This window comes from Procambarus clarkii, chromosome 10 (genome assembly GCF_040958095.1).
Source record: "Procambarus clarkii isolate CNS0578487 chromosome 10, FALCON_Pclarkii_2.0, whole genome shotgun sequence".
Taxonomy (NCBI): domain Eukaryota; kingdom Metazoa; phylum Arthropoda; class Malacostraca; order Decapoda; family Cambaridae; genus Procambarus; species Procambarus clarkii.
Window position 1 is genome coordinate 46,531,706 of NC_091159.1, and position 23,924 is coordinate 46,555,629.

The window sequence follows — 23,924 nt, forward strand, 5'->3', positions numbered from 1 at the left end:
TGCACCACAGCCTGCAGGAGAGCAACTGTACCACAGCCTGCATGAGAGCAACTGTACCACAGCCTGCAGGAGAGCAACTGTACCACAGCCTGCAGGAGAGCAACTGTACCACAGCCTGCAGGAGAGCAACTGTACCACAGCCTTCAGGAGAGGTCTTGCACCACAGCCTGCAGGAGAGGTCCTGCACCACAGCCTGCAGGAGAGGTCCTGCACCACAGCCTGCAGGAGAGGTCCTGCACCACAGCCTGCAGGAGAGGTCTTGCACCACAGCCTGCAGGAGAGGCCCTGCACCACAGCCTGCAGGAGAGGCCCCGCACCATTGCATGTATGGAGCGCCTTTGCACTTCAGGAGAGGTCTTGTACCACAGCCTGCAGGAGAGGTCTTGTACCACAGCCTGCAGGAGACCAACTGTACCACAGCCTGCAGGAGAGCAACTGTACCACAGCCTGCAGGAGAGCAACTGTACCACAGCCTGCAGGAGAGCAACTGTACCATAGCCTTCAGGAGAGGTCTTGCACCACAGCCTGCAGGAGAGGTCTTGCACCACAGCCTGCAGGAGAGGTCCTGCACCACAGCCTGCAGGAGAGGTCCTGCACCACAGCCTGCAGGAGAGCAACTGTACCACAGCCTGCAGGAGAGCAACTGTACCACAGCCTGCAGGAGAGCAACTGTACCACAGCCTGCAGGAGAGCAACTGTACCACAGCCTGCAGGAGAGCAACTGTACCACAACCTTCAGGAGAGGTCTTGCACCACAGCCTGCAGGAGAGGTCCTGCACCACAGCCTGCAGGAGAGGTCCTGCACCACAGCCTGCAGGAGAGGTCCTGCACCACAGCCTGCAGGAGAGGTCTTGCACCACAGCCTGCAGGAGAGGCCCTGCACCACAGCCTGCAGGAGAGGCCCCGCACCATTGCATGTATGGAGCGCCTTTGCACGGGTGTCAATGAAAGTCTGCTACAACTCTCATAAAAGTAGTCAACTCTCACAAGAATGTTACAACCAACAGGGCGAGACTGACGGTGCTAATGGGGAAAGTAAGGGGTCCTTCTGTCAATGAGTGTGGATGGAAGGATGACGCAATGGATGATAACACTTGAGTGCGGGTGAAAGTTACCGTTCCCATGGGCGGATGAGCAAAAATTCAGGATCTGATTTCTTTGAGGGTGATTGAGTCATGAGCAGTTGGTGGTGGTGGCGGGAGAAACACTTCTGCTGCTGCTGCCTGCTGGAAGGAACACTGCTGCTGCCTGCTGCTGCTGCTGCTGCTGCTGGAAGGAACACTGCTGCTGCCTGCTGCTGCTGCTGCTGCTGCTGCTGGAAGGAACACTGCTGCTGCCTGCTGCTGCTGCTGCTGCTGCTGCTGCTGGAAGGAACACTGCTGCTGCTGCTGCTGTTGTGCTAGATTCCATGTCGGATGAAGAGGTTTCGTATGGATCTGCATGCGTAAGGATGTCCTCACACCGAAGGAACAACGGAGGTGTTTCTGGAGGTCGTTGGCAAGTAGGCGGGTGAAGATCGCAATACTCCTGGGTGTCGGGTGGGTGAGGGCATCGGGGCAATGTGGAGGCCCTCAGAGGAGTGGGTGAGTGGCAATGGGTGCGAGGAGGAGCAGAGAGAGAGCGAGAGCCAGCGGGCTTGGCCACACGCGGGTACCTGCTGAGCGCGGGAGACGAGAGATACATATCGTTAGGAACATAGTTGGTCTCTACCCCAGAGCTGCACTACCCTCTAGGCTCCATGCTAACGCAACACCCCCACCCACCTGATGCACTCCCCCTAACTCCCCCCACCCACCTGATGCACTCCCCCTAACTCCCCCCACCCACCTGATGCACTCCCCCTAACTCCCCCCACCCACCTGATGCACTCCCCCTAACTCCCCCCACCCACCTGATGCACTCCCCCTAACTCCCCCCACCCACCTGATGCACTCCCCCTAACTCCCCCCACCCACCTGATGCACTCCCCCTAACTCCCCCCACCCACCTGATGCACTCCCCCTAACTCCCCCCACCCACCTGATGCACTCCCCCTAACTCCCCCACCCACCTGATGCACTCCCCCTAACTCCCCCCACCCACCTGATGCACTCCCCCTAACTCCCCCCACCCACCTGATGCACTCCCCCTAACTCCCCCCACTCACCTGATGCACTGCCACCACTACACTACCACTAACCCGTCACCCACCTGATGCACTGCCACCACTACACTACCACTAACCCGTCACCCACCTGATGCACTGCCACCACTACACTACCACTAACCCGTCACCCACCTGATGCACTGCCACCACTACACTACCACTAACCCGTCACCCACCTGATGCACTGCCACCACTACACTACCACTAACCCGTCACCCACCTGATGCACTGCCACCACTACACTACCACTAACCCGTCACCCACCTGATGCATCAACATGGAATATTTAGATATCTTCACGAAGTGGAAAGAATAACAGGATGAATATTTCCTAATATTTGAGAGCTTAACAATACTTTATAAGTGCGCAAGTGTGCACATGTTGATATTAATCACATCAGTGTTAATAAACATACAATAGGCAAGATAGTATGGATGAAGTGTTGATATTGGCAAGCCTTATACATTGTAGTGTACATTGGCGTACTTGTAGTAAAATGAGGTGTTGCTTTACTCTAGCATTACATCGTCATTATGGCTCAGCCTTCAGGCTATTGTGGTCATATTCTGCACATGAGTGGTTGGTTAATTTGCTCTAATGTACTCTTAACAATTGAAAATGAAACACCAGCATGTTTACTGTACCTGTGATTACGGGTGGTGACAATACAGAAGTATCCCACATTACCGAGAAGCAACAGTCTCGATTTCAAGGTGAGAAATGTAAATGTATATTGTAAATTGTAGTGTGCTGTAGCTGGCGTTCCTCGGGGTCTTTCAGAGAGTGTGAACTGCAGGTGCTTCACTGGTGCTAAGAGCAACTAGACAAAGACATACCTTTTGCAATAAAGACTAATGTCTAATAACCTTCAAGCACTTTCCCCTCCTAGAGAGCTCTCTTTACATCCTGGTATAAATCTGACGCCGACGTTGTTTCTGGAGGTATGGATGCCAAGTATGCTGTTGTGTGAGGAACATACTATTGTGCCTGGCAGTGAGTGAGCTGATGTGGTCAATATGTGCCTCTGCCAACTTGCTCCTCGTTAGGTTAGGCTCTTCCTTTGGGTGACGTTTCTCTGGGGACTAGAAGAGCTGCGTCTTGGCAGCATTATTGGGACGGGAGACATCTCCCGTCACGCAGGGTGCAGTCGCACCTCCACAGATCTCCAGTATCCTCTATTGATACTGGTAATGGCTCAAAAGGGCCACCACTTACGGGCTATTCATGCCCGTGCCACCTCATGGGTGGCTTAATCTTTATCAATCAATCAATCAGCATTATTGGAATGCCACTGTCAACCCCAAGTAGCTGGAGACAAAGATGGTTCACCCCTGGATGTATCCCCAGATGCCATGGATGATGTGGTCGTTTGAGTGTGGGGTCACACCTACCATATGCTTAGTTATCTGGTCAGCAGCCCCCCCCCCCTGCTCCAAGTTGTGACTGTAGTGCTATCATAATTGAGCAACACTTGCTGGTAGAAGTGTGTCATGCCGGGGGATAGATGTAAATAGAGCACCTCAGAGATTGTCGAAGTTCTTAGAAAGAACTTTTTTAGTGTCAGAGTGGTTGACAAATGGAATGCATTAGGAAGTGATGTGGTGGAGGCTGACTCCATACAAAGTTTCAAGTGTAGATATGATAGAGCCCAATAGGCTCAGGAATCTGTACACCAGTTGATTGACAGTTGAGAGGCGGGACCAAAGAGTCAGAGCTCGACCCCCGCAAGCACAACTAGGTGAGGACATGAGTGATACAGTTTACTCTCGTCCGTGGCAGGCGCACTGATGATGTTCGAGAGTCACCAAGATCTTTTCCTTTTATCGAAGAGGCTAGCCCCAAGCCACAGATTCTGCTGCTATTATTCACGTTAAATATTTACGTTTAATGTTATATTTATTAGTATACACTTAATTTAATTTTGAAATAATTTAAGTATTGACGTCAATCAACTGATTAATCAACGAGTTGAGCAATCAATGTACTAAGTCTCCACAAGTAAATGTAGGAGTGTGTCACGAATCTTATTACGATTCTGCCAATTCTCCCGAACCTCGTATTATGTTATTGTTTTCTCTACGTAAATATTGCTGTCAGTTGTATAAGATTTGTGTATATAGATATATATACATTATATATATATAACATAGATAGCTGGGTAGTGTGTGTAAGGTTTGTTTTGGTGGTGGATGTCACGTGAAATTAGCCGTGTGGGCGGTTGACAATATCTGGGAATGGCCAGGGTGATTGTTGCCAAATCAATTGCCTATAGTTTTATATTTATTTATTCCCATATTTGGTAGCCGTAATATTTCAAGGAATGTGAGACCGGTAATTACAACTCTTAGTTAATAATGTTGGAGTTTAGGGCTGACCTTTGTAAATAGAATGTTCACAATGTTCATGCGAACGTTAATTGGTGTTTGGGTAGACGGTTAGTCGACGTTGGGCCTGCGGACCCCGTCCTGGGGAGTAGAGTGGCGGCTGCGGTCGAGTACAGTTGTGTTTAAGCTAAGTTCTTGGTTTTTGTTATTTTAAGCCCATATAAATATTAATTTATCTGGATAGACGATTTTAGTGTATTTATGGCTTACTCCATATTCTGGTGATAGTGCTCAGGTCTCAAATAATTACTTGCATTCTATAGTATCACATGCTGATAAATATTTCTGGCTACTATTTATTTAATTGTTGTTAAGTTGTCACCCTTAGCAAAATATATTGTTCTCCCGTTTTTATACAGTGATTAATTATACCCCTAGACACCTATTGGCATGGCAGATTTTTAGTGGTTCTTTACACTGTGGGGAGAAGAACATTATTTAGTCTCAAGGGTCATGACAGAGTTCAACACTACCCAACACCAGCACTCCACAGACGGCCCCGCTCCTGTGCCAGGTAAGTTACGGGCTCACCATAGCCCGTGCTACTTGCCCCGCTCCTGTGCCAGGTAAGTTACGGGCTCACCATAGCCCGTGCTACTTGCACCGCTCCTGTGCCAGGTAAGTTACGGGCTCACCATAGCCCGTGCTACTTGCCCCGCTCCTGTGCCAGGTAAGTTACGGGCTCACCATAGCCCGTGCTACTTGCCCGCTCCTGTGCCAGGTAAGTTACGGGCTCACCATAGCCCGTGCTACTTGCCCCGCTCCTGTGCCAGGTAAGTTACGGGCTCACCATAGCCCGTGCTACTTGCCCCGCTCCTGTGCCAGGTAAGTTACGGGCTCACCATAGCCCGTGCTACTTGCCCCGCTCCTGTGCCAGGTAAGTTACGGGCTCACCATAGCCCGTGCTACTTAGAACTTGTTCCGAGTAGCTGAATCTATAACAACAACAACCATCACTGACCTGGCGCAGCACTACCGCCCCTGACGGAGGCATGGTAGGGCGGGCTGGTGCTGAGGACGTCTTGCGAGCTCTCACGGTACACGCCGGGAATCTCAGAGATGCACTCCACCCGCACCTCACCCTCCTCCAACTGCCGCGGCCGCAACGAGAACCGCAGCCGCAGTGACGATGTTGTGAGGCCCTCCTCGTCCGTCTGGTCTGACTGCGGCTCCAACCATCCGGGGGACACCTGTGTGGGGGTGTTGTGGTAAGCGACAGATTGTTGTAAACAAGGAAACACTAAGAGGGGACATGATAACAGCTTGCAAGATACCCAAGAGAAATTGAAAGAACAAAGACGCCTGGACCGTCTGTTAGCTGTGTAAAGTTTGTGTGGTTCTTTTCACCTAGTGTCAGGAGCCATTCCCAGACACTCTGCCAGCCCTCGGATATACTCTCTCTTTATTTTAACTCTCTCTCTCCTTCCTCCCTCTCTCTCTCTCTCTCTCTCTCTCTCTCTCTCTCTCTCTCTCTCTCTCTCTCTCTCTCTCTCTCTCTCTCTCTCTCTCTCTCTCTCTTCTAATTGCAATGTTTTCAAAGTCTTCTTTTTCCAGTAAAATGTAGGAAACGTATACAATAAGTTATTTCAAGGAAATAGGTAAGAGTTTTTAATATTTTCTTTAATTCAGGCCCATCTAAACTGGTCCATCACAACGTTTGACTGTCCTGGAACTGTCCACGCCAGTGACTGTCCCGGTACTGTCCATGTCAGTGACTGTCCTGGTACTGTCCATGCCAGTGACTGTCCCGGTACTGTCCACGCCAGTAACTGTCCTGGTACTGTCCACGCCAGTGACTGTCCCGGTACTGTCCACGCCAGTGACTGTCCTGGTACTGTCCACGCCAGTGACTGTCCCGGTACTGTCCACGCCAGTGACTGTCCTGGTACTGTCCACGCCAGTGACTGTCCTGGAACTGTCCACGCCAGTGACTGTCCTGGTACTGTCCACGCCAGTGACTGTCCTGGTACTGTCCACGGCAGTGACATTCCTGGTACTGTCCACGCCAGTGACGGTCCTGGTACTGTCCACGCCAGTGACTGTCCTGGTACTGTCCACGCCAGTGACTGTCCTGGTACTGTCCACGCCAGTGACGGTCCTGGTACTGTCCACGCCAGTGACTGTCCTGGTACTGTCCACGCCAGTGACTGTCCTGGTACTGTCCACGCCAGTGACTGTCCTGGTACTGTCCACGCCAGTGACTGTCCTGGAACTGTCCACGCCAGTGACTGTCCTGGAACTGTCCACGCCAGTGACTGTCCTGGAACTGTCCACGCCAGTGACTGTCCTGGAACTGTCCACGCCAGTGACTGTCCTGGAACTGTCCACGCCAGTGACTGTCCTGGAACTGTCCACGCCAGTGACTGTCCTGGAACTGTCCACGCCAGTGACTGTCCTGGTACTGTCCACGTCAGTGATTGTCCTGGTACTGTCCACGTCAGTGACTGTCCCGGTACTGTCCACGCCAGTGACTGTCCCGGTACTGTCCACGCCAGTGACTGTCCCGGTACTGTCCATGTCAGTGACTGTCCCGGTACTGTCCATGTCAGTGACTGTCCTGGAACTGTCCACGCCAGTGACTGTCCTGGAACTGTCCACGCCAGTGACTGTCCTGGTACTGTCCACGTCAGTGATTGTCCTGGTACTGTCCACGTCAGTAACTGTCCTGGAACTGTCCACGTCAGTGACTGTCCCGGTACTGTCCACGCCAGTGACTGTCCCGGTACTGTCCATGTCAGTAACTGTCCTGGAACTGTCCACGCCAGTGACTGTCCTGGTACTGTCCACGCCAGTGACTGTCCTGGCTTGTCTAAAGTTCCTGCTACAAGAACAATGAGGAACCAGTGAGAACAACAATGAGGAACCAGTGAGAACAACAATGAGGAACCAGTGAGAACAACAATGACGAACCAGTGAGAACAACAATGACGAACCAGTGAGAACAACAATGAGGAACCAGTGAGAACAACAATGAGGAACCAGTGAGAACAACAATGAGGAACCAGTGAGAACAACAATGAGGAACCAGTGAGAACAACAATGAGGAACCAGTGAGAACAACAATGAGGAACCAGTGAGAACAACAATGAGGAACCAGTGAGAACAACAATGAGGAACCAGTGAGAACAACAATGAGGAACCAGTGAGAACAACAATGAGGAACCAGTGAGAACAACAATGAGGAACCAGTGAGAACAACAATGAGGAACCAGTGAGAACAACAATGAGGAACCAGTGAGAACAACAATGAGGAACCAGTGAGAACAACGAGGAACCAGTGACAATAACGAGGAACCAGTGACAATAACGAGGAACCAGTGACAATAACGAGGAACCAGTGACAAGGAGAGAAAAATAACAAGCAGAGTTCATCAAGGATCGATGGTCGCCTTGCTTCTGATGCCCACAAATATCTTGTCTAGAGGAGTTTACAACTATATGAACAGGCTACAACTCACTCACACGCACACACATCTTTGGGGGCCGGTGGATGAGTGGGCAGGCCTCTGGATTCGTAGTCCAGCGGTCCGGGGTTCGATTCCCTGCGCCAGCGGAAACAGATGGGCAGAGTTTCTTTCACCCAGATGCCCCTGTTACCTGTGTGTGTGTGTGTGTGTGTGTGTGTGAGGGGAAAAAAGTTAGTTAGTAACAGTTGACTGATTGACAGTTGAGAGGCAGGCCGAAAGAGCAGAGCTCAACCCCCGCAAGCACAACTAGGTGAACACAAACACACACTCACACAATTAGGTGAGTACACAACTAGGTTAGTACAACTAGGTGAGTACACATACACATACAGGATGGACAGAAAAGAGTCATCTTCAAGGTGATGTACTCAAACATAAATGGGATTACAAGCAAGGCAAGTAAACTTAGAGAAAGAGCACAAGAAGTAAACCCAGATGTAATTGGACTCATGGAAACAAAACTCTCAGGAATCATAACGAATGCGATGTTCCCCCAGGACTACACTGTAATAAGGAAAGAGAGGGAGGGTAGGGGAGGATGCGGAGTGGCCATATTCAAGAGAAAGGAATGGAGTTTCAAGGAGATGGTCGTCCCAGGCTGTGAAGGATTTAGAGACTACATAACAGGCACCATGACAATGGGAGGACCAAGAGTAGTAGTAGCAGTGATATATAACCCTCCACCAAACGACAGAAGAGCCAGGCAAGAGTATGACAACAACAACATGGCAGTTAATATAATTGAGAGGGCAGCCTCTGCTGCCTGTAGAATTCGATCCCATCTGCTCATCATAGGGGACTTCAATCATGGAAGGATAGACTGGGACAACAAGGAACCGCATGGAGGAGAGGAAACATGGAGAGCTAAACTACTGGAGGTGACAACAATTTTTTTTTTAATCAACATGTCAGGGAACCCACAAGAATGAGGGAAAACGATGAACCAGTGAGACTCGACCTAGTCTTCACTCTGAATGACTCAGACATAAGGGAAATTTACTTCGAGGCCCCAGTAGGAATGAGCGATCATAGTGTACTGACGTTTGAGTATCTGGTTGAAGAACGGTTAAAGTACTCGAGAAAGGGAACTGAAAGCAAAAGGCTGGCATTCCGTAAGGGAAACTATGAGATGAAAAAATTCCTAACGGATATAACATGAGAAACAGAGCTCAGGGGAAAGACGGCCCAAGACATGATGGAATACATCACACAGAAGTGTAAGGAGGCAGCAGAAAAGTTTATCCTGGCCCAAAAGGTAAAAAATGAAATGGAGATGAGAAACTCATGGTTTAATCAGAGGTGTAAGCTAGCTTGGCAGCAAATTAAAAGAGCATGAAGAAACTATAGAAATAACAGGACACTTGAGAGCAGAGAAGGATACCAGAGAGCCAGGAATGAATACGTCAGGGTGAGAAGAGAGGCAGAAGGGCAATATGAAAACGACATAGCGAGCAAGGCAAAGACTCAACCCAAACTGCTGCATAGCCACATCAGGAGAAAGACAACAGTGAAGGAACAGGTAATGAAACTGAGGATAGGGGGCAAACAGATTCACTACAAACGACAAAGAAGTGTGCGAGGAACTCAATAAGAAATTCCAGGAAGTCTTCACATTAGAGCAAGGAGAAGTTCCAGAGATAAGAGAAGGAATAATTAACCAGGCAATAGTTAACCATAGATGATTTTGAGATTATCAGTGGGGATGTAAGGAAGCTTTTGCTCGAGTTGGATATGTCAAGGGCTATAGGCCTGGATGGAATGTCACCACGGATACTAAAGGAAAGAGCAGAAGCACTGTGCCTGCCACTCTCCATGGTATATAACAAATCACTGGTAACAGGTAAACTGCCAAAAATTTGGAAGACGGCAAACGTAGTCCCGATATACAAGAAGGGGGATAGACAGGAGGCACTGAACTACAGGCCAGTATCCCTAACTTGCATACCATGCAAGCTATTGGAGAAAATTGTGCGAAAAAACGTAGTGGAACATCTAGAGCAAAGGAACTTTGTGACACAACAACAACATGGTTTCAGGAATGGCAAGACATGCCTCACAGGATTAATTGAATTCTACGATCAGGCAACAAGAATCAGACAGGAAAGAGAGGAGTGGGCAGACTGCATATTTTTGGATTGCCAGAAAGCCTTTGACACAGTACCACACCAGAGACTAGTGCGAATGCTGGAGATGCAGGCAGGAGTGAAATGAAAGGTACTCCATTGGATAAGGGAGTACCTAAATAACAGAAGACAGCGAGTCACTATAGGGGGTGAGGTATCAGATTGGCGAGACGTCACCAGTGGAGTCCCGCAGGGTTCAGTTCTTGGACCTATACGGTTTCTTATATATGTAAATGATCTTCCAGATGGTATAGAATCATTCCTCTCATTGTTTTCTGATAATGCAAAAATTATGAGGAGGATTAAGACGGAGGTAGTATGAGGCTACAAGAAGACTTAAACAGACTGAGTGAATGGTCTAACAAATGGCTACTAAAGTTCAACCCAAGTAAATGTAAGGTAATGAAACTAGACAGTGGAAACAGGAGGCCAGACACAGGATACCGAATAGGAGATGAAGTCCTTCATGAAACGGACAGAGAGAAAGATCTAGGTAAAAAGTAATATAGTTGATATCACACCAAACCTGTCTCCTGAAGCCCACATCAAAAGAATAACATCGGCGGCGTATGCGAGGCTGGCTAACATCAGAACAGCCTTCAGGAACCTGTGTAAGGAATCATTCAGAACCTTGTACACCACATATGTGAGACCAATCCTGGAGTATGCGGCCCCAGCATGGAGCCCGTACCTTGTCAAGCACAAGGCGAAGCTTGAAAAAGTTCAGAGATATGCCACTAGGCTAGTCCCAGAACTAAGTGGCATGAGTTACGAAGAAAGCGAGAAATGCACCTCACAACACTGGAAGACAGAAGAGTAAGGGGAGACATGATCACTACCTACACAATTCTCAGAGGAATTGACAAGGTAGATAAAGATAAACTGTTTAACACGGGTGGTACGAGAACAAGGGGACACAAGGTGGAAACTGAATACTCAAATGAGCCACAGAGACGTTAGAAAGAACTTTTTCAGTGTCAGAGTAGTTAACGGATGGAATGCATTAGGCAGTGATGTGGTGGAGGCTGACTCCATACACAGTTTCAAATGTAGATATGATAAAGCCCAGTAGGCTCAGGAATCTGTACACCAGTTGATTGGAGTTGAGAGGAGGAACCAAAGAGCCAGAGCTCAACCCCCGAAAGCACAACTAAGTGAGTACACACACACACAAAACGTGTGTGTGTGTGGGCCTCGCTGCTATGTGGACAGCGCTCGGGGGTCGTAGTCCTACGGGCCCGGGTTTGATTCACGGTCGAGGCATACAAATGGAGCAGTTTCTTTCACCCTGATATACCTGTTCACCTAGCAGTAAATAAGTACCTGCAAGTTAAACAGCTGCTACGGGCTGCTTCCTTGGGATATGTGTGTATGTGTTAGAAATATATGTAGTAGACATAATAAAGGAAAATAAATTGGTAGAAAGGCGGGGCCCAAGAGTTAATAGCTCGATTCTGCAGACACAAATAGTAAATACAGCAGATGTCAAGGAACTCACGGGCTGTGTGTTGATGACGAAGGAGAGGCGCACTGCGGGCTTGGACCTGAAGGAGGTGCAGGTGAGGTCGACCCAGCTCCCGGGCAGGTAGTGGCTCCTGACGCCCTTGATCACCGGCACGCCGTCAGGAAGGTCTGTAGGAGGAGGGCGTGACCATACTCAGGCAGGGAAGAGTGTGTCAGCGCTTCAGTATGTCACTCAAAGATAAAGACAAAGTTATACAGTTAACCAGCGAATGAGAGAGCACGAGATATCTCATGAGAAGGGAAGCTAACCGCAGAACAACAGTGAGTCTGTACACATTACCTTCTGAGAGCGTTATGATCACTCATCTGGGGCGGGTAAGACACCACGAGTGTCTTACCCGCCAAAGAGGAGTAGAGGTGCCATAGGCACAGAGAACACTGTCTGAAAATCAGGGGTCCACGGCTGTTCAATACCCTCCCAGCAAGCATAACAAATATTGCCGGAACAAAGGTGGATGTCTTCAAGATGCGCTTAGAGAAGTTCTTGCGAGAAGTGCCGGACCAATCTGGTTGTAGCGGTTATATGGGCCTTCGGGCTGCTCCAAGCAACAGCCTGTTGGACCAAGTTATCACAAGTCGAGCCTGGCCCCGGGCCGGGCTCGGGGAGTAGAACTCCCTGAAACCCCCTCCGGGTATGCTGCAGGTATGTCCAGGCGGTGGTGGCGGTGGCGGCAGGTAAGAGAACCAATAGCACGCGTCGACCACCTGGAAGCCATTATGCTAATTTGTTGTAAAAAAAATGAACAGTGAACTACGAGTATTGTCGCCTCTCCCCCCACAACACACGGGGGGAATGTACCCCTCCCTCCCTCGACCCTCCTCTCACACAACCAGTGCTTCACAATGTAACAAGCGTATAGCATACGATTTTACTCTACAACACAAAGCAGTAGGAGCCTCCTGGACATGCCCGCTGCCGTGAGGGGGGGCTTGGTGGGCAGCTGCCGGGGTGTGATGCTCCATGGCACAGTCCTCTGTCCTTTTGTGGCCTTATGCTCCTGCTGCTGTTCTCACATATTATGCTGGACAACTTTTCCTTTTCCTTATATTTTATTCCCCCCTTCTCCTTTCTAATTGTCATTTCCCGCCGACCTATTGCCTGTTTTGATTTTGGCCTTCTTTTGTTTTGATGCCCGGGTGTTTGAGGAGGCATACTCTTGCACCCATAGAACTGTAGTACCCAACATCTCGAGCGAGGGGACCCTTTTATTGTCAATCCTCCTTTCGTCTCATCGTTCTTCCCACCTAACTCAGTCTCCGAACCGTTTCCAGATCTTAGACCCGGACAAGCCCGATCTCGACGGACTGATGGTTCTTAAGGAAGTGTTTGTGGGGCGTATACTCACGACACCCCCCTAGGGGGGCCCCGGCAAGATCGGCAACATGTCTCTTATTGGGTGTCCTGCCTCTAATTGTGGCTCTATGGTGAGTGCCGGGGCACATTCGTGAATGAAAGTATTACCTCTCGTTTCCATGTCGCCGAATACCCTTTATGATCTCCCCTTTATGACTTCTCAGGCTTGTGGGGTGGCGACCAAGCCCCCGAGTCGGACTGTGTTGGAAGACCGGGCTCTGTAGCTCCCACTACATTGGGCCCAGACCTTGCTCCTCCTTTGACCCTCCTGACTACTCCCCTCAGCTCCCCTCCCTCCTCTGTGGTTGGGTTGAGCCATACGCCCCCAGCGGTGACCACCTCGTCCCCTGGCGCGGCTCAGTCTCTCATTGTGACTACTGCACCTTTTAATCCCTCTCTCTCTCTGGGGGTTCTCAACGCACGATCCCTTCCCATACTAATACGTACCAAGCCTTGTTTGGTCCTGCTTCGTGGGCTTAATACTTTGATCTCCTCCCTCTGGATTCTACACCTGACGATTTCTCACTCCATAAACACTTTGTTGATTTGGTGGATGCCTCTTTTACTTTAAACCCCACCCGTTTAGGTACACGTGTCGTCGCTGCTCCTTCACCGGATGCAGCTACCCGCTTAGCCACATTGTCCTGCATTGGGGAGACCCCTGTTCCGGTCTCCAAAAACGCTCGGTTAAATGACAGTGTTGGCACTGTTCTCCTCCCGCACCATGTTGCAACTGGTGTTAGGGACCTAAAAGACTGCCACGAGGATATTAAACATATCCTCGAAGCCCAAGGACATCCTGTCCTCTAGGTAGACACGTTCACTCGACTCCCTCGTGGTCATCGCCATCAGCCCTTTCGAGTTGTGAAAATCACCTTCGATAGTAGGACCCTTCCGGCCTCTATATTTCTTGCTGATGCCAGATGCTCCATTGAGGAGTACATTCCCTCTCCTAGACTTTGCAATAAGTGCTGGAAGTTCGGGCACGGTGTCCTCAAATGCTCATGTACTGTGTACCTGTGCCCCATGTGTGGGGCCGATGATCACTCTTAAGTCCGAGTGCATTTCTCCCCAGGCTCGCTGCCTCAATTGCAGTGAGGCCCACCCTACCTTCTCCCGCTCGTGTATACACTACAAACTTGAGGAAGCCGTCCTCAACTTGAAATACCGGGATCGTCTGTCTTTTCCTGAAGAGAGACGCCAAGTTCACCGTCTCACCCCTTTTGCTGGCATATCCTACGCTCGCGTGTTGCGTTCTACCTCTCATCGTTCTTTCCACCTTACTCAGTCTCACAACTGGTTCCAGATCTTAGACCCGGACACGCCCACCACCTCCTCCCGTTCCTTTACGTTCTGTCCCGAAGGGGTCCTCTACTGGTTCTCCATCTGAAGTTTCCCCCCTTCCTACCCAGTCTGCCATGTCTCCTGTGTCTTCTTTCCCCAATCCTTCTTCCCATCCCTCCCCCCAGTCTCTTGGCCTTGTATGCCGCCGGTCTGTCCAGGCTGATGTCCATCACCCTCCCAGCAATCTTCATGTTGTTCACTCCCGTTCATCTTCTCCTATTGAGACAATTGAGTCTGCCGCCCAGTACGTTGTTGCTGGAACACCTGTCTCTTTGAGTCAGAAACGTAAGCCTGGCTCCTTTCCTTCGTCCTCCCCGGCAGGTAAGAAGGCATCACTTTCTTCCTCACCGCCCCCCTCCACCTTTGACTCTCACGCTCTGTCCCCTTCTATTTCGGTGGTCGGTCCCAGCTCAGGAGGTTTCTTTAGCTCCTGATTCCCTCTCAGTTGCTGCCCTTGCTGAGGTGCACTCCCCGGTTTCTGCCCCCCCCCCCCATCCTCCTGCTGTCCTTGACCTCCCCTCTCGGTTCTCTCTGCCTCTTCCTCCGGATCCTACCCGTCTGCCTCTGGTCTGTCCTCCCGCTCCCTTCACTCCATCCTTACTCAGTTTATCCTGATCCTGAGCTTAATAAACTGTGTCCTTCTTTACATTTGTTTCTTCATTGTTCTCTGTTGCTGTCCTTTCTCTTTTTGATAATGTATATTCTTCAATGGAGTATTCGTGGATTTTATGCCAACTTCCATGAACTCCAACTTCTGATTACACAGTTTTCACCACTTTGTGTTTGTCTCCAAGAACCAATGCTTGGTGCTCGTCCTGGTCACTTTCGTGGTTATTCCTTTCTTTCTCCACCCCCCCCCCCCAGCTCTTGCTGGGGCCCATAACTCTACTGCTCTCTTGATTCGTACTAATATTCCCTTCGACCCCTATTGTTTCCATCGCTTATCCACTGTTCTGCTGCCCGTGTTTTTGCGAGTAAATGGTATACAGTCTGTTCCATTTATCTCCCCCCAAATGTCCTGCTTTCCCTTCCTGATCATAAGCACCTCCTGGACTACTTGCCAGAGCCAGTGCTCCTGTTGGGTGATTTCAACTGTCGACATTCCCTCTGGGTTGATGTTCTAACAAACACCCAAGGCCGCTTTCTCGAACCGTTCGTCCTCACTTCTTCCCTGTCTCTTCTGAATTCTATTGAACCCACTCATGTGGACTCTCGAACTCGCACCCTTTCCTGTCTTGATCTTTCTCTCTGCTTATCGTCCCTTTACTTAGATCTCACGTGGCAGGTTCTTGATGACCTCCATAACAGTGATCATTTCCCCATCCTTGTTTCCTTTTTCTCTTTTCACCCTCACCTCTCCTTCCCTACGTGGCAGTTTGCCAAAGCTGACTGGAACCTATTCACCCTCCGTGCTACTCTCACTGACCTCTCCTCTCTGCCTCTTCCTCGTGCCCTCCTCCTTTTTCATGACACCATCTTCGACACTGCCCTTCACTCTATCCCTCGCTCTACCTCCCAGGGCACGCGGAAGTGCGTTCCCTGGTGGACTGCGGACTGTGCTCGGGCTGTCCGCTGTAAGCGTGCAGTCTGGAGGAAACACCGAAGCCGACAGACGGCTGATTTTTTTATTTTGTTTTGGAAAGCAAGTGCAGTGGCCCGTAGGACCATCTGTACAGCTAAGCGTGAGAGTTGGAAATCTTATGTTTCCACCATTACGTCCGATACTCCTCTACCGCAGATCTGGAAGAAGATCCGCAAAATTATAGGTAAGTTCATTCCAGATATCTCACCGGTTCTCCACCTCCGTGGTACTCTTGTGGCGGACCCCAGTGCAGGTCGCGACCGAACTGGGTTCCCACTTTTCTTCTGTTAGCTCTGGTTCTCATCTTCCTCAATCCTTCCTTCTTCGTAAGCCCGTTCTTGAATCTCATCCCTTAGATTTCCGCACTCATCTCCGCCTTCCCTATAATAATCCCTTCTCTCTCTCTCTCTCTCTGAACTGCATTGACCCTCTGCGGTTCTACATCAGCGGGCTCGAATGACATTCATTATGAGATGCTTCGCCATCTCCCTCCGTGCACGTCTCGGTATTTACTGAGTCTGTATAACCAGGTCTGGGAGTCGTCATCAGTCCCTGAATACTGCTCGATGCCGTTGTACTTCCTATTAGGAAACCGGGGTTTCTCAGGACATCCCCTAAGGACTTCCGCCCTGTTGCCCTCACGAGATGTGTCTGCAAACTCTCTGAGCGCATGGTAAATGTTCGTCTGATGTGGTTCTTGAAACACCATCACCACCTCTCTCTCCTCAATTTGGTTTTCGCAAGTGCCGCAGCACAACTGATGTCCTGGTGAATTTGGAGGTCTATATTCGTACAGCTTTTGCTGCGAAGACCTCCGTTGTTGCTGTCCTTTTTAACCTGGAAAAAGCTTATGACACCACCTGGAAATACCATATTCTGTCCCAACTTTGTTCTTTTGGCCTTCGTGGTAATCTCCCTCTCTTCCTTCAAAGCTTCCTCTTTCGTCGTTCCTTTCGAGTCAGGCTTGGTGCCACTCTCTCTCTGTTTTTTTCGGCAATACGAAGGCATACCCCAAGGTAGTGTTCTGAGCGAAACTCTTTTTCTGGTTGCCCTCAGTGGTCTTTCCTCCCTCCCTTCTGGCATCTTCTCCGCTCTTTATGTCGACGATCTTACACTTTGCTGTAGAGGTAATGATTCGCCTCTCCTTCAACGGCGGCTTCAACTTGCGATTGATGCCGTGTCGTCTTGGGCCACCCATCATGGCTTCAAGTTCTCTGCCACTAAGACTTGTGCTATGACTTTTACTCGAAAGCATCTCGTAATTCGTCCTTCTTTGTTGCTTTATGGTCATCCCCTTGTGTACAAAGATTCAGCGAAGCTTTTGGGGTTAATCTTTGACACTCGTTTGTCAAAGATTGCCACCACTCCCCCCCCCTCCTCTACCACCACTCTCCCCCTCCACTACCATCAGTCTCCCCCTCCTCTACCGCCATTCTCCCTCTCATCTACCACCACTCACCCCTCTCCTCTACCGCCACTCGGCTTCACTCCCAAAGACACTTCTGCTAACGCTGGAAAAGTTATAATGGTCCTGTATAGTGTTGGTGAGAGGGGGAGAAGGGGAGGGGGTACTCCTCGGCTGGGTACACCTTGTCTGGGTATACCTTGCCTGGGCACCCTACTGAGGACGGTTGAGGAGGAAGCAATAAATATCAGGCGTTCAAGAGTGTGGTGCAGCTCCTGGGCCCCGCCACAACCTCAGCGGCGAGGGTTCCCCAGCGGGCCATTTTAAACACTGAGAATTCCACTCACCGCGATAATATTACACCATTTTGTGCACTTGTTTGCTCCCGGAGGTGTCGTCCCGGCCGGCTAATGACCCGGGGAGGCAATCTCTCCGCCTCAACCCTCCAACCACTTAATTAATTTGTTCCAAAGTTGTGTATGGTGGTGTGCTGGGCGGGATATGACGTCACAGTCCCCTGGCCCTCAGGCGCCGCTGATTGTCCACTCCTTAATAATGATATAGATTTACACTATGGTGTTCAAGCTAAATAATAAATTGTTAATTTATATATGCTCTTTCCAGGACTCACCCGGTCACCCCTCCCCCCACACCAGGACTTACCCGGTACCCCCCCCCCCCTCCCCTCCCCATACATGAAGACTATACCTGTAGTGGGTTCTGGAGTTGTTCTACTTCACAAGCCCGGCCCGGGGTCAAGCCTGACTTGTGATAACCTGCTTGGTCTCCCACCTCTTCCAGTAGCAATGTGTTTGGTTTGTTATTGAACACGTCTAACTTTTGCCTGGTCAATATTTCTTATGCCTGCTGGGAGGATAGCAAATAGGCGTGGGGCCCCTCTTGTCCTGAACACAATGTTCTCTGTGTCTGCGGCGCCTCTACTCTTCACCGGGATCTATTCATCATTTCCTACACCAGTTATAGCCCCGCTCCTGTGCCAGGTAGGTCCACTACGGGCTCACCATAGCCCGTGCCACTTAGAACTTGCTGTTATAAGTAGCGAATCTTAAAAAAACTATGTGCATTTCCTACCATATAGTTTGCTTCAGTATGTTGTTAATTTGCTGTACAAATTTGGGAACTGGCCCTCCAGTATCTTCCATGTATATATTATTTGATACACTTCTCCTTTCTAGAGAGTACAATTTGAGAACTTTAAGATGTTACCAATAATTTAGGTGCTTTATCGCGTCTATGCGTGCCGTATGTGGTCTCTGCACTCCCTCTATTTCAGCAAGTTCTCCTGCTGTGGAAGGGGAAGTAAGTACCGAGCAGCAATTACCCTTTCACAGTAAGGAAAGTAAGTACTTTAAATCACGGAAAAGCACCAGTGATTTAAATAGTAGGAGCACTGTGGTGGAATCCCTCGACCACTGTGGTGGAATCCCTCGACCACTGTGGTGGAATACCTCGACCACTGTGGTGGAATCCCTCGACCACTGTGGTGGAATCCCTCGACCACTGTGGTGGAATCCCTCGACCACTGTGGTGAAACACCTCGACCACTGTGGTGGATTCCATACGTGGATCTCAGCGGCTCTGTTCATCTGTTCTGTGAATTTGTCAACTTTTTTTTTCTGGCGGTTTGCATATTACAATAATAACAAGATTTATGTTCTTTATTTTGATTCCAGGAACCTCATTTGTAGTGTTCAAGAGCTCTCTGCATACAAGATCCTCTTTAATATGCAGACCTTCTCTATGTGACCTATTTATGCTGTTATTGGTATATAAATGATATTTTGGGATCAAGATTCCATTGTCCAAGTAGTCTCCAGTATGGGTTGCTGTAAATGCTTAAAATATTGAATTCGACTATTAGATGGCCATTTGTGACTAGAAATTCTCGATTTTGATTTTAGGCCTTGTATCTTGTATGTCGCTTCTGGTAGGTTTTGGGAGTTCTCTTTCCTGTCCCTTATGATCCAGGCTGTGTTGTAGTTCTGGCAATAATTTGTAGAATTTTGATAGTAGTACTATCAAAAGTTGTACATTTGATAGTAGTACTATCAAAAGTAGTACTATCTACTGATAATAGTTGTGGAGGAAGTCTGTGCTTGATGGCTTGGAGTCTGCTCTTCTGAATGTCTCCCTCCCCATCACTACTCTTGTAATGTTTCTGTCTGCCTCTAAAAAATTTCAGAATTGGTCCTCCTCCCGTCTATACAGCTCTATTCCTCTCACGTGGAAATCTGGGCATTGAAGATCATAGCATTTCCTATTTTGAATTGAGAGTTGGCATAGCATAATATGGAAATATTTGTACTCTATTCCAAAACGCAAACTGTACAACCTTCCCTAGCATATACCACCATTTCCTGCCAATGTGCGAAACTGCAATTTGAGCCTTTGTTTCCATATGTGCATATTCCCATTGCAGAATATTTGCACTATATTTGACTCATCCTGACCTCCTCCCCCTCCCAAAACAGGACTAACAGTAACCCTCACATCAGGGGGGCAAAATGTACCCCCGCCCCCTACTCAACCCCAGGTGACGGGGGGGGCCCTGCATGCCTACCTACTACGGTGAGGGAGGCGGAGTCGGAGGCGGTGTGGAAGGTGGGCCCGTCGGCGGACACCTCACAGTGGAAGGGGCCCTCGGCTCCCAGGCTGACGTTGGCGATCCTCACACTCCCGCCCCAAGACTTCTCCAGCTGTAGGAGAAGCAGAGGGTGATGAGTGGGCTATTGGCTAAGGGCGGTGTGTGGGCTATTGGCTGAGGGCGGTGTGTAGGCTAAGGGCTGGGGTCAATGTGTGGACTAGGGGCTGAGGGCGGTGTGTGGGGGGACATACAGAAAAAAGGAGATAGAGAGAAGGCACTTAACTATAGACCAGCGTCACCGACGAACTTTCCCTGCAAAGAACTTGAAAGAATAATATTGATAAGACTACTCACACATCTGGAGAGGATTAGATATGTACACAAACATCAACATGGCTTTAGGAAAATCGTGCCTAAATAATCTACTAAAGTTATATGATGAAGTAAAAAAAATAAACTAGGACAGAGAAAATTGGGCAGACTGCATACTTGTAGACTGCCAAAACGTCATTGATACAATACTGCATAAGACATAAACATTACTATACAAACTCTAAGAGGCAGGCGAGAGTAAGCAGAGAAGCACTAACTTGGGTAAATAATTACCTACCAGACAGGAGTCAGAGAGTAACAGTGAGGGGCGAGAGGTCTAAAGGTCGTAGCGTAACAAGTGCCTCAAGGAGCGCTGTTAACACCCATAATATTTCTCAATTATCTAAACAACCTTTCTACAATTATGCCAATTTTTGCAGATGTAACACTAACGAGAAGAGTTGTGAAAGATGAGGAATGTAAGATTCTCTTGGACAACTTAAGCTGCCGAATTATTCCAATAAATGGCTACTGGAGTTGAACACCAGCACGTGTAAGGTGATGGAAGTGGGAACAGGAGTCAGGAGACCAATAGAACAGTAGAGGATGAAGGGGAACTGCCTCCCTGTAACAGCTGGAGGAACAGTCGTGAACATTATAACTGCGGAGGTTCATATAATAACTGCCGCTCAATAGTCAACACTAACAAGCCACAACATGATTCACCAACCTCGATAAGGAGTCATTTAGATCGCTGTTCACCCGAATTGTGAAGGATGCGATATGAAGAGAGACTGAAGGAACTAAACCTCACGACGCTAGAAAAGAGTAGAGAGAGAGAAGACATGCTAGAGACATATAAAATACTCAAGCGGATTGATAGTGGAGGAGGAAATGTTCACAATGAACATCAATAGTACAAGAGGACAAGGAAGCTTGAGACTCAGATGGGTCATAAGAGATGTTAAAGTTTTCGTCCAGCGTAAAGAGTAGTGGGAAAATAGGCTGCATGAAGGGAGTAACAAGTTGTAGAGGCAAACTCTGTTCATAATTTTGAAGGTAGACAAGATAGGTCAGGAGTTATTACCGCAGACAATAACTTTTTGGCTGATGGAAAGGCGGGATCCAAGAGCTAACGCTCGATCCTGCAAGCACAAATAATAAATACACACACACGAGAGAGAGAGAGAGAGAGAGAGAGAGAGAGAGAGAGAGAGAGAGAGAGAGAGAGAGAGAGAGAGAGAGAGAGAGAGAGAGAGAGAGAGAGAGAGAGAGAGAGAGAGAGTGAGAGAGACAGACAGAGAGAAAGAAAAAAGAGAAAGAGAGAGAGAGAGAAAGAGAGAGAGAGTGAGAGACAAAGAGAGACAGAGAGACAGAGAGACAGAGAGAGAAAGAGTGAGAGACAGAGAGACAGAGAAAGAGACAGAGAGAGAGAGAGAGACAGACAGAGAGAGAGAGACAGACAGACAGTGAGAGAGACAGACAGAGAGAGAGAGAGACAGAGAGGCAGGCTACTGGGATAACTGGTGAATGGGGTGAACATACAGAGGGAGGAGGGAGGAGGGATTTGTGGGATTGGTGTAGTGGAGAGGGATGATTGCCTGGATCAGGAGGACAGGCGCCTCTCCTCCCACTGGGACGGAGGACCCGGCCTCCTGGGAGACCGACCGCTGACCTCTCGCCCGGCAAGACGCCTCACACTCTTATGAGGAAGATGTTGGAGACAAAGCATTAGAGTGGAGGCTGTGAGGGAGGGAAGGAGGGGCTGGGAAGGAGGAATGTCGAAAAAGGGAGGGAAGAAGGGAGGGTGTTTAGCACGGTGGGAGGGAAGGACGGTTGTCTCTTCTATAAGGATTTATAGTCTATTTTTGATACAGCATTATTATTCTTCAAATTATCTTTGCCACTGAGAAAATAAATGAGAGCAATGCAGTGACTCGAACCAGCGACATGCTCGCTCCCAGCCGCACACATCACACCACTGCATCACGACGTGCCAAAGGTTACACAACCAACTGGGATTCCACTGAACTTACTGGACGTGCGGAAGCCTATACTGCCGCTAAGGCAAGTGTTCACACAACATTGGGGAGTGTTGTACATGATGCTATGACGGTGTGTCCACTCACAGGATGAGTGGCGCTGCCCAATACTGTCACTATGGCGGTGTGTTCACTCACAGGATGGGTGGCGCTGCCCAATACTGTCACTATGGCGGTGTGTTCACTCACAGGATGAGTGGCGCTGCCCAATACTGTCACTATGGCGGTGTGTCCACTCACAAGATGAGTGGCGCTGCCCAATAAACTCGCCCTTCGGGGCAAAATTAACAAAAAAAAAAAAATTCACACAACACCTCCACACACTCTGGAGGAGGTGTTGTTCACTCTGGGAGCACGCGGTCGCTGGCTCCTCTCTCCATGCCTCCAATGGATTTTATAATTGATGTATCACTTTCATGATATTTCTTTATGTATTAGTCATTATTATTATAAAAATACATCATGAAAAATTGAAAACTGACGTGGAAAATATAAAAAATAGAAATCACCTATAAAATGCAGACAAGTCACACTACAGTTTTCAAGAGGAAACTAGATTTATTCCTCCAAGGAGTGCCGGACCAACCGGGCTGTGGTGGGTATGTGGGCCTGCGGGCCGCTCCAAGCAACAGCCTGGTGGACCAAACTCTCACAAGTCAAGCCTGGCCTCGGGCCGGGCTTGGGGAGTAGAAGAACTCCCAGAACCCCATCAACCAGGTATCAACCAGGTATCAACCAGAACGAAAAAACAATATAAAATGTATGAGAGTAATCATGTCTGAAGACCTTTGAAACAACACAGTAAAGAAGCTGTCACAACTACAAGAAGGCGATGAGTCACAATAACGTGGCTAAATTATGTTGACCAGACCACACACTGGAGGGTGAAGGGACGACGACGTTTCGGTCCGTCCTGGACCATTCTCAAGTCGATTGTTTCTCGAGTTGAGAATGGTCCAGGACGGACCGAAACGTCGTCGTCCCTTCACCTTCTAGTATGTGGTCTGGTCAACTGCAAGAAAAATGAGAGGCTGGATAGCAAGAACCTATCACACAAGAGATACCAGACCACTGATTTTAAACCTTGACTTTTGACTTTTAAAGACACTATTGTTCTCTAGGGTGATATATTGTTGTACACTAACAGCCTCATTCGAAGCTTCAGAAGTTAAGGACTGGAGAATCTGCTAAGGCCTTTTACTGCCAGAATCCACTCAATAAAGAATCAAAATTATTGCAACCGCTTAAAATGTTTAAATCTATATTCTCTAGAGCGCAGGCAGAAGGGATGTGTAATAATTTCAGCCCATCCTCATGTGTTGACAGTACTTATAGCAGGGATGAGGACCATAGTACATATACCGACGTACAACGCAATTATTAATTAGAAATCTGTACTATTTAATCTGGACAAACCTGGAAAACAATTTTCTACTTATGTTGCAAAGACAAACTAACCTAACCTAACCTAACCTTCGTAGGCCTGATACACACTATCTGAGGCCTAACATAGTACATATGTCAAATCAAATCAAATCAAATGTTTATTTAGGTAAGGTACATACATACAAGAGATTTTACAAAGAGTGATGGATTTATAGATAGGGCTAGTACATACAATGCCTAAACATTGTG

General features: G+C 48.7%; 1 protein-coding gene across 1 annotated transcript in view; it reads right to left on the reverse strand.

Annotated features, from left to right (window-relative positions):
* Positions 1 to 734: 734 nt before the first annotated feature.
* LOC123773991 (cell adhesion molecule 2) overlaps positions 735 to 23,924 on the reverse strand; it is a gene marked incomplete in the record, with an annotated part of 140,893 nt that continues 117,703 nt past the window's right edge. Inside the window, 4 exon segments of the mRNA XM_069322001.1 lie at positions 735 to 1,657; positions 5,493 to 5,721; positions 11,620 to 11,753; positions 19,912 to 20,047. Coding sequence (XP_069178102.1) covers positions 1,572 to 1,657; positions 5,493 to 5,721; positions 11,620 to 11,753; positions 19,912 to 20,047 — 585 coding nt within the window.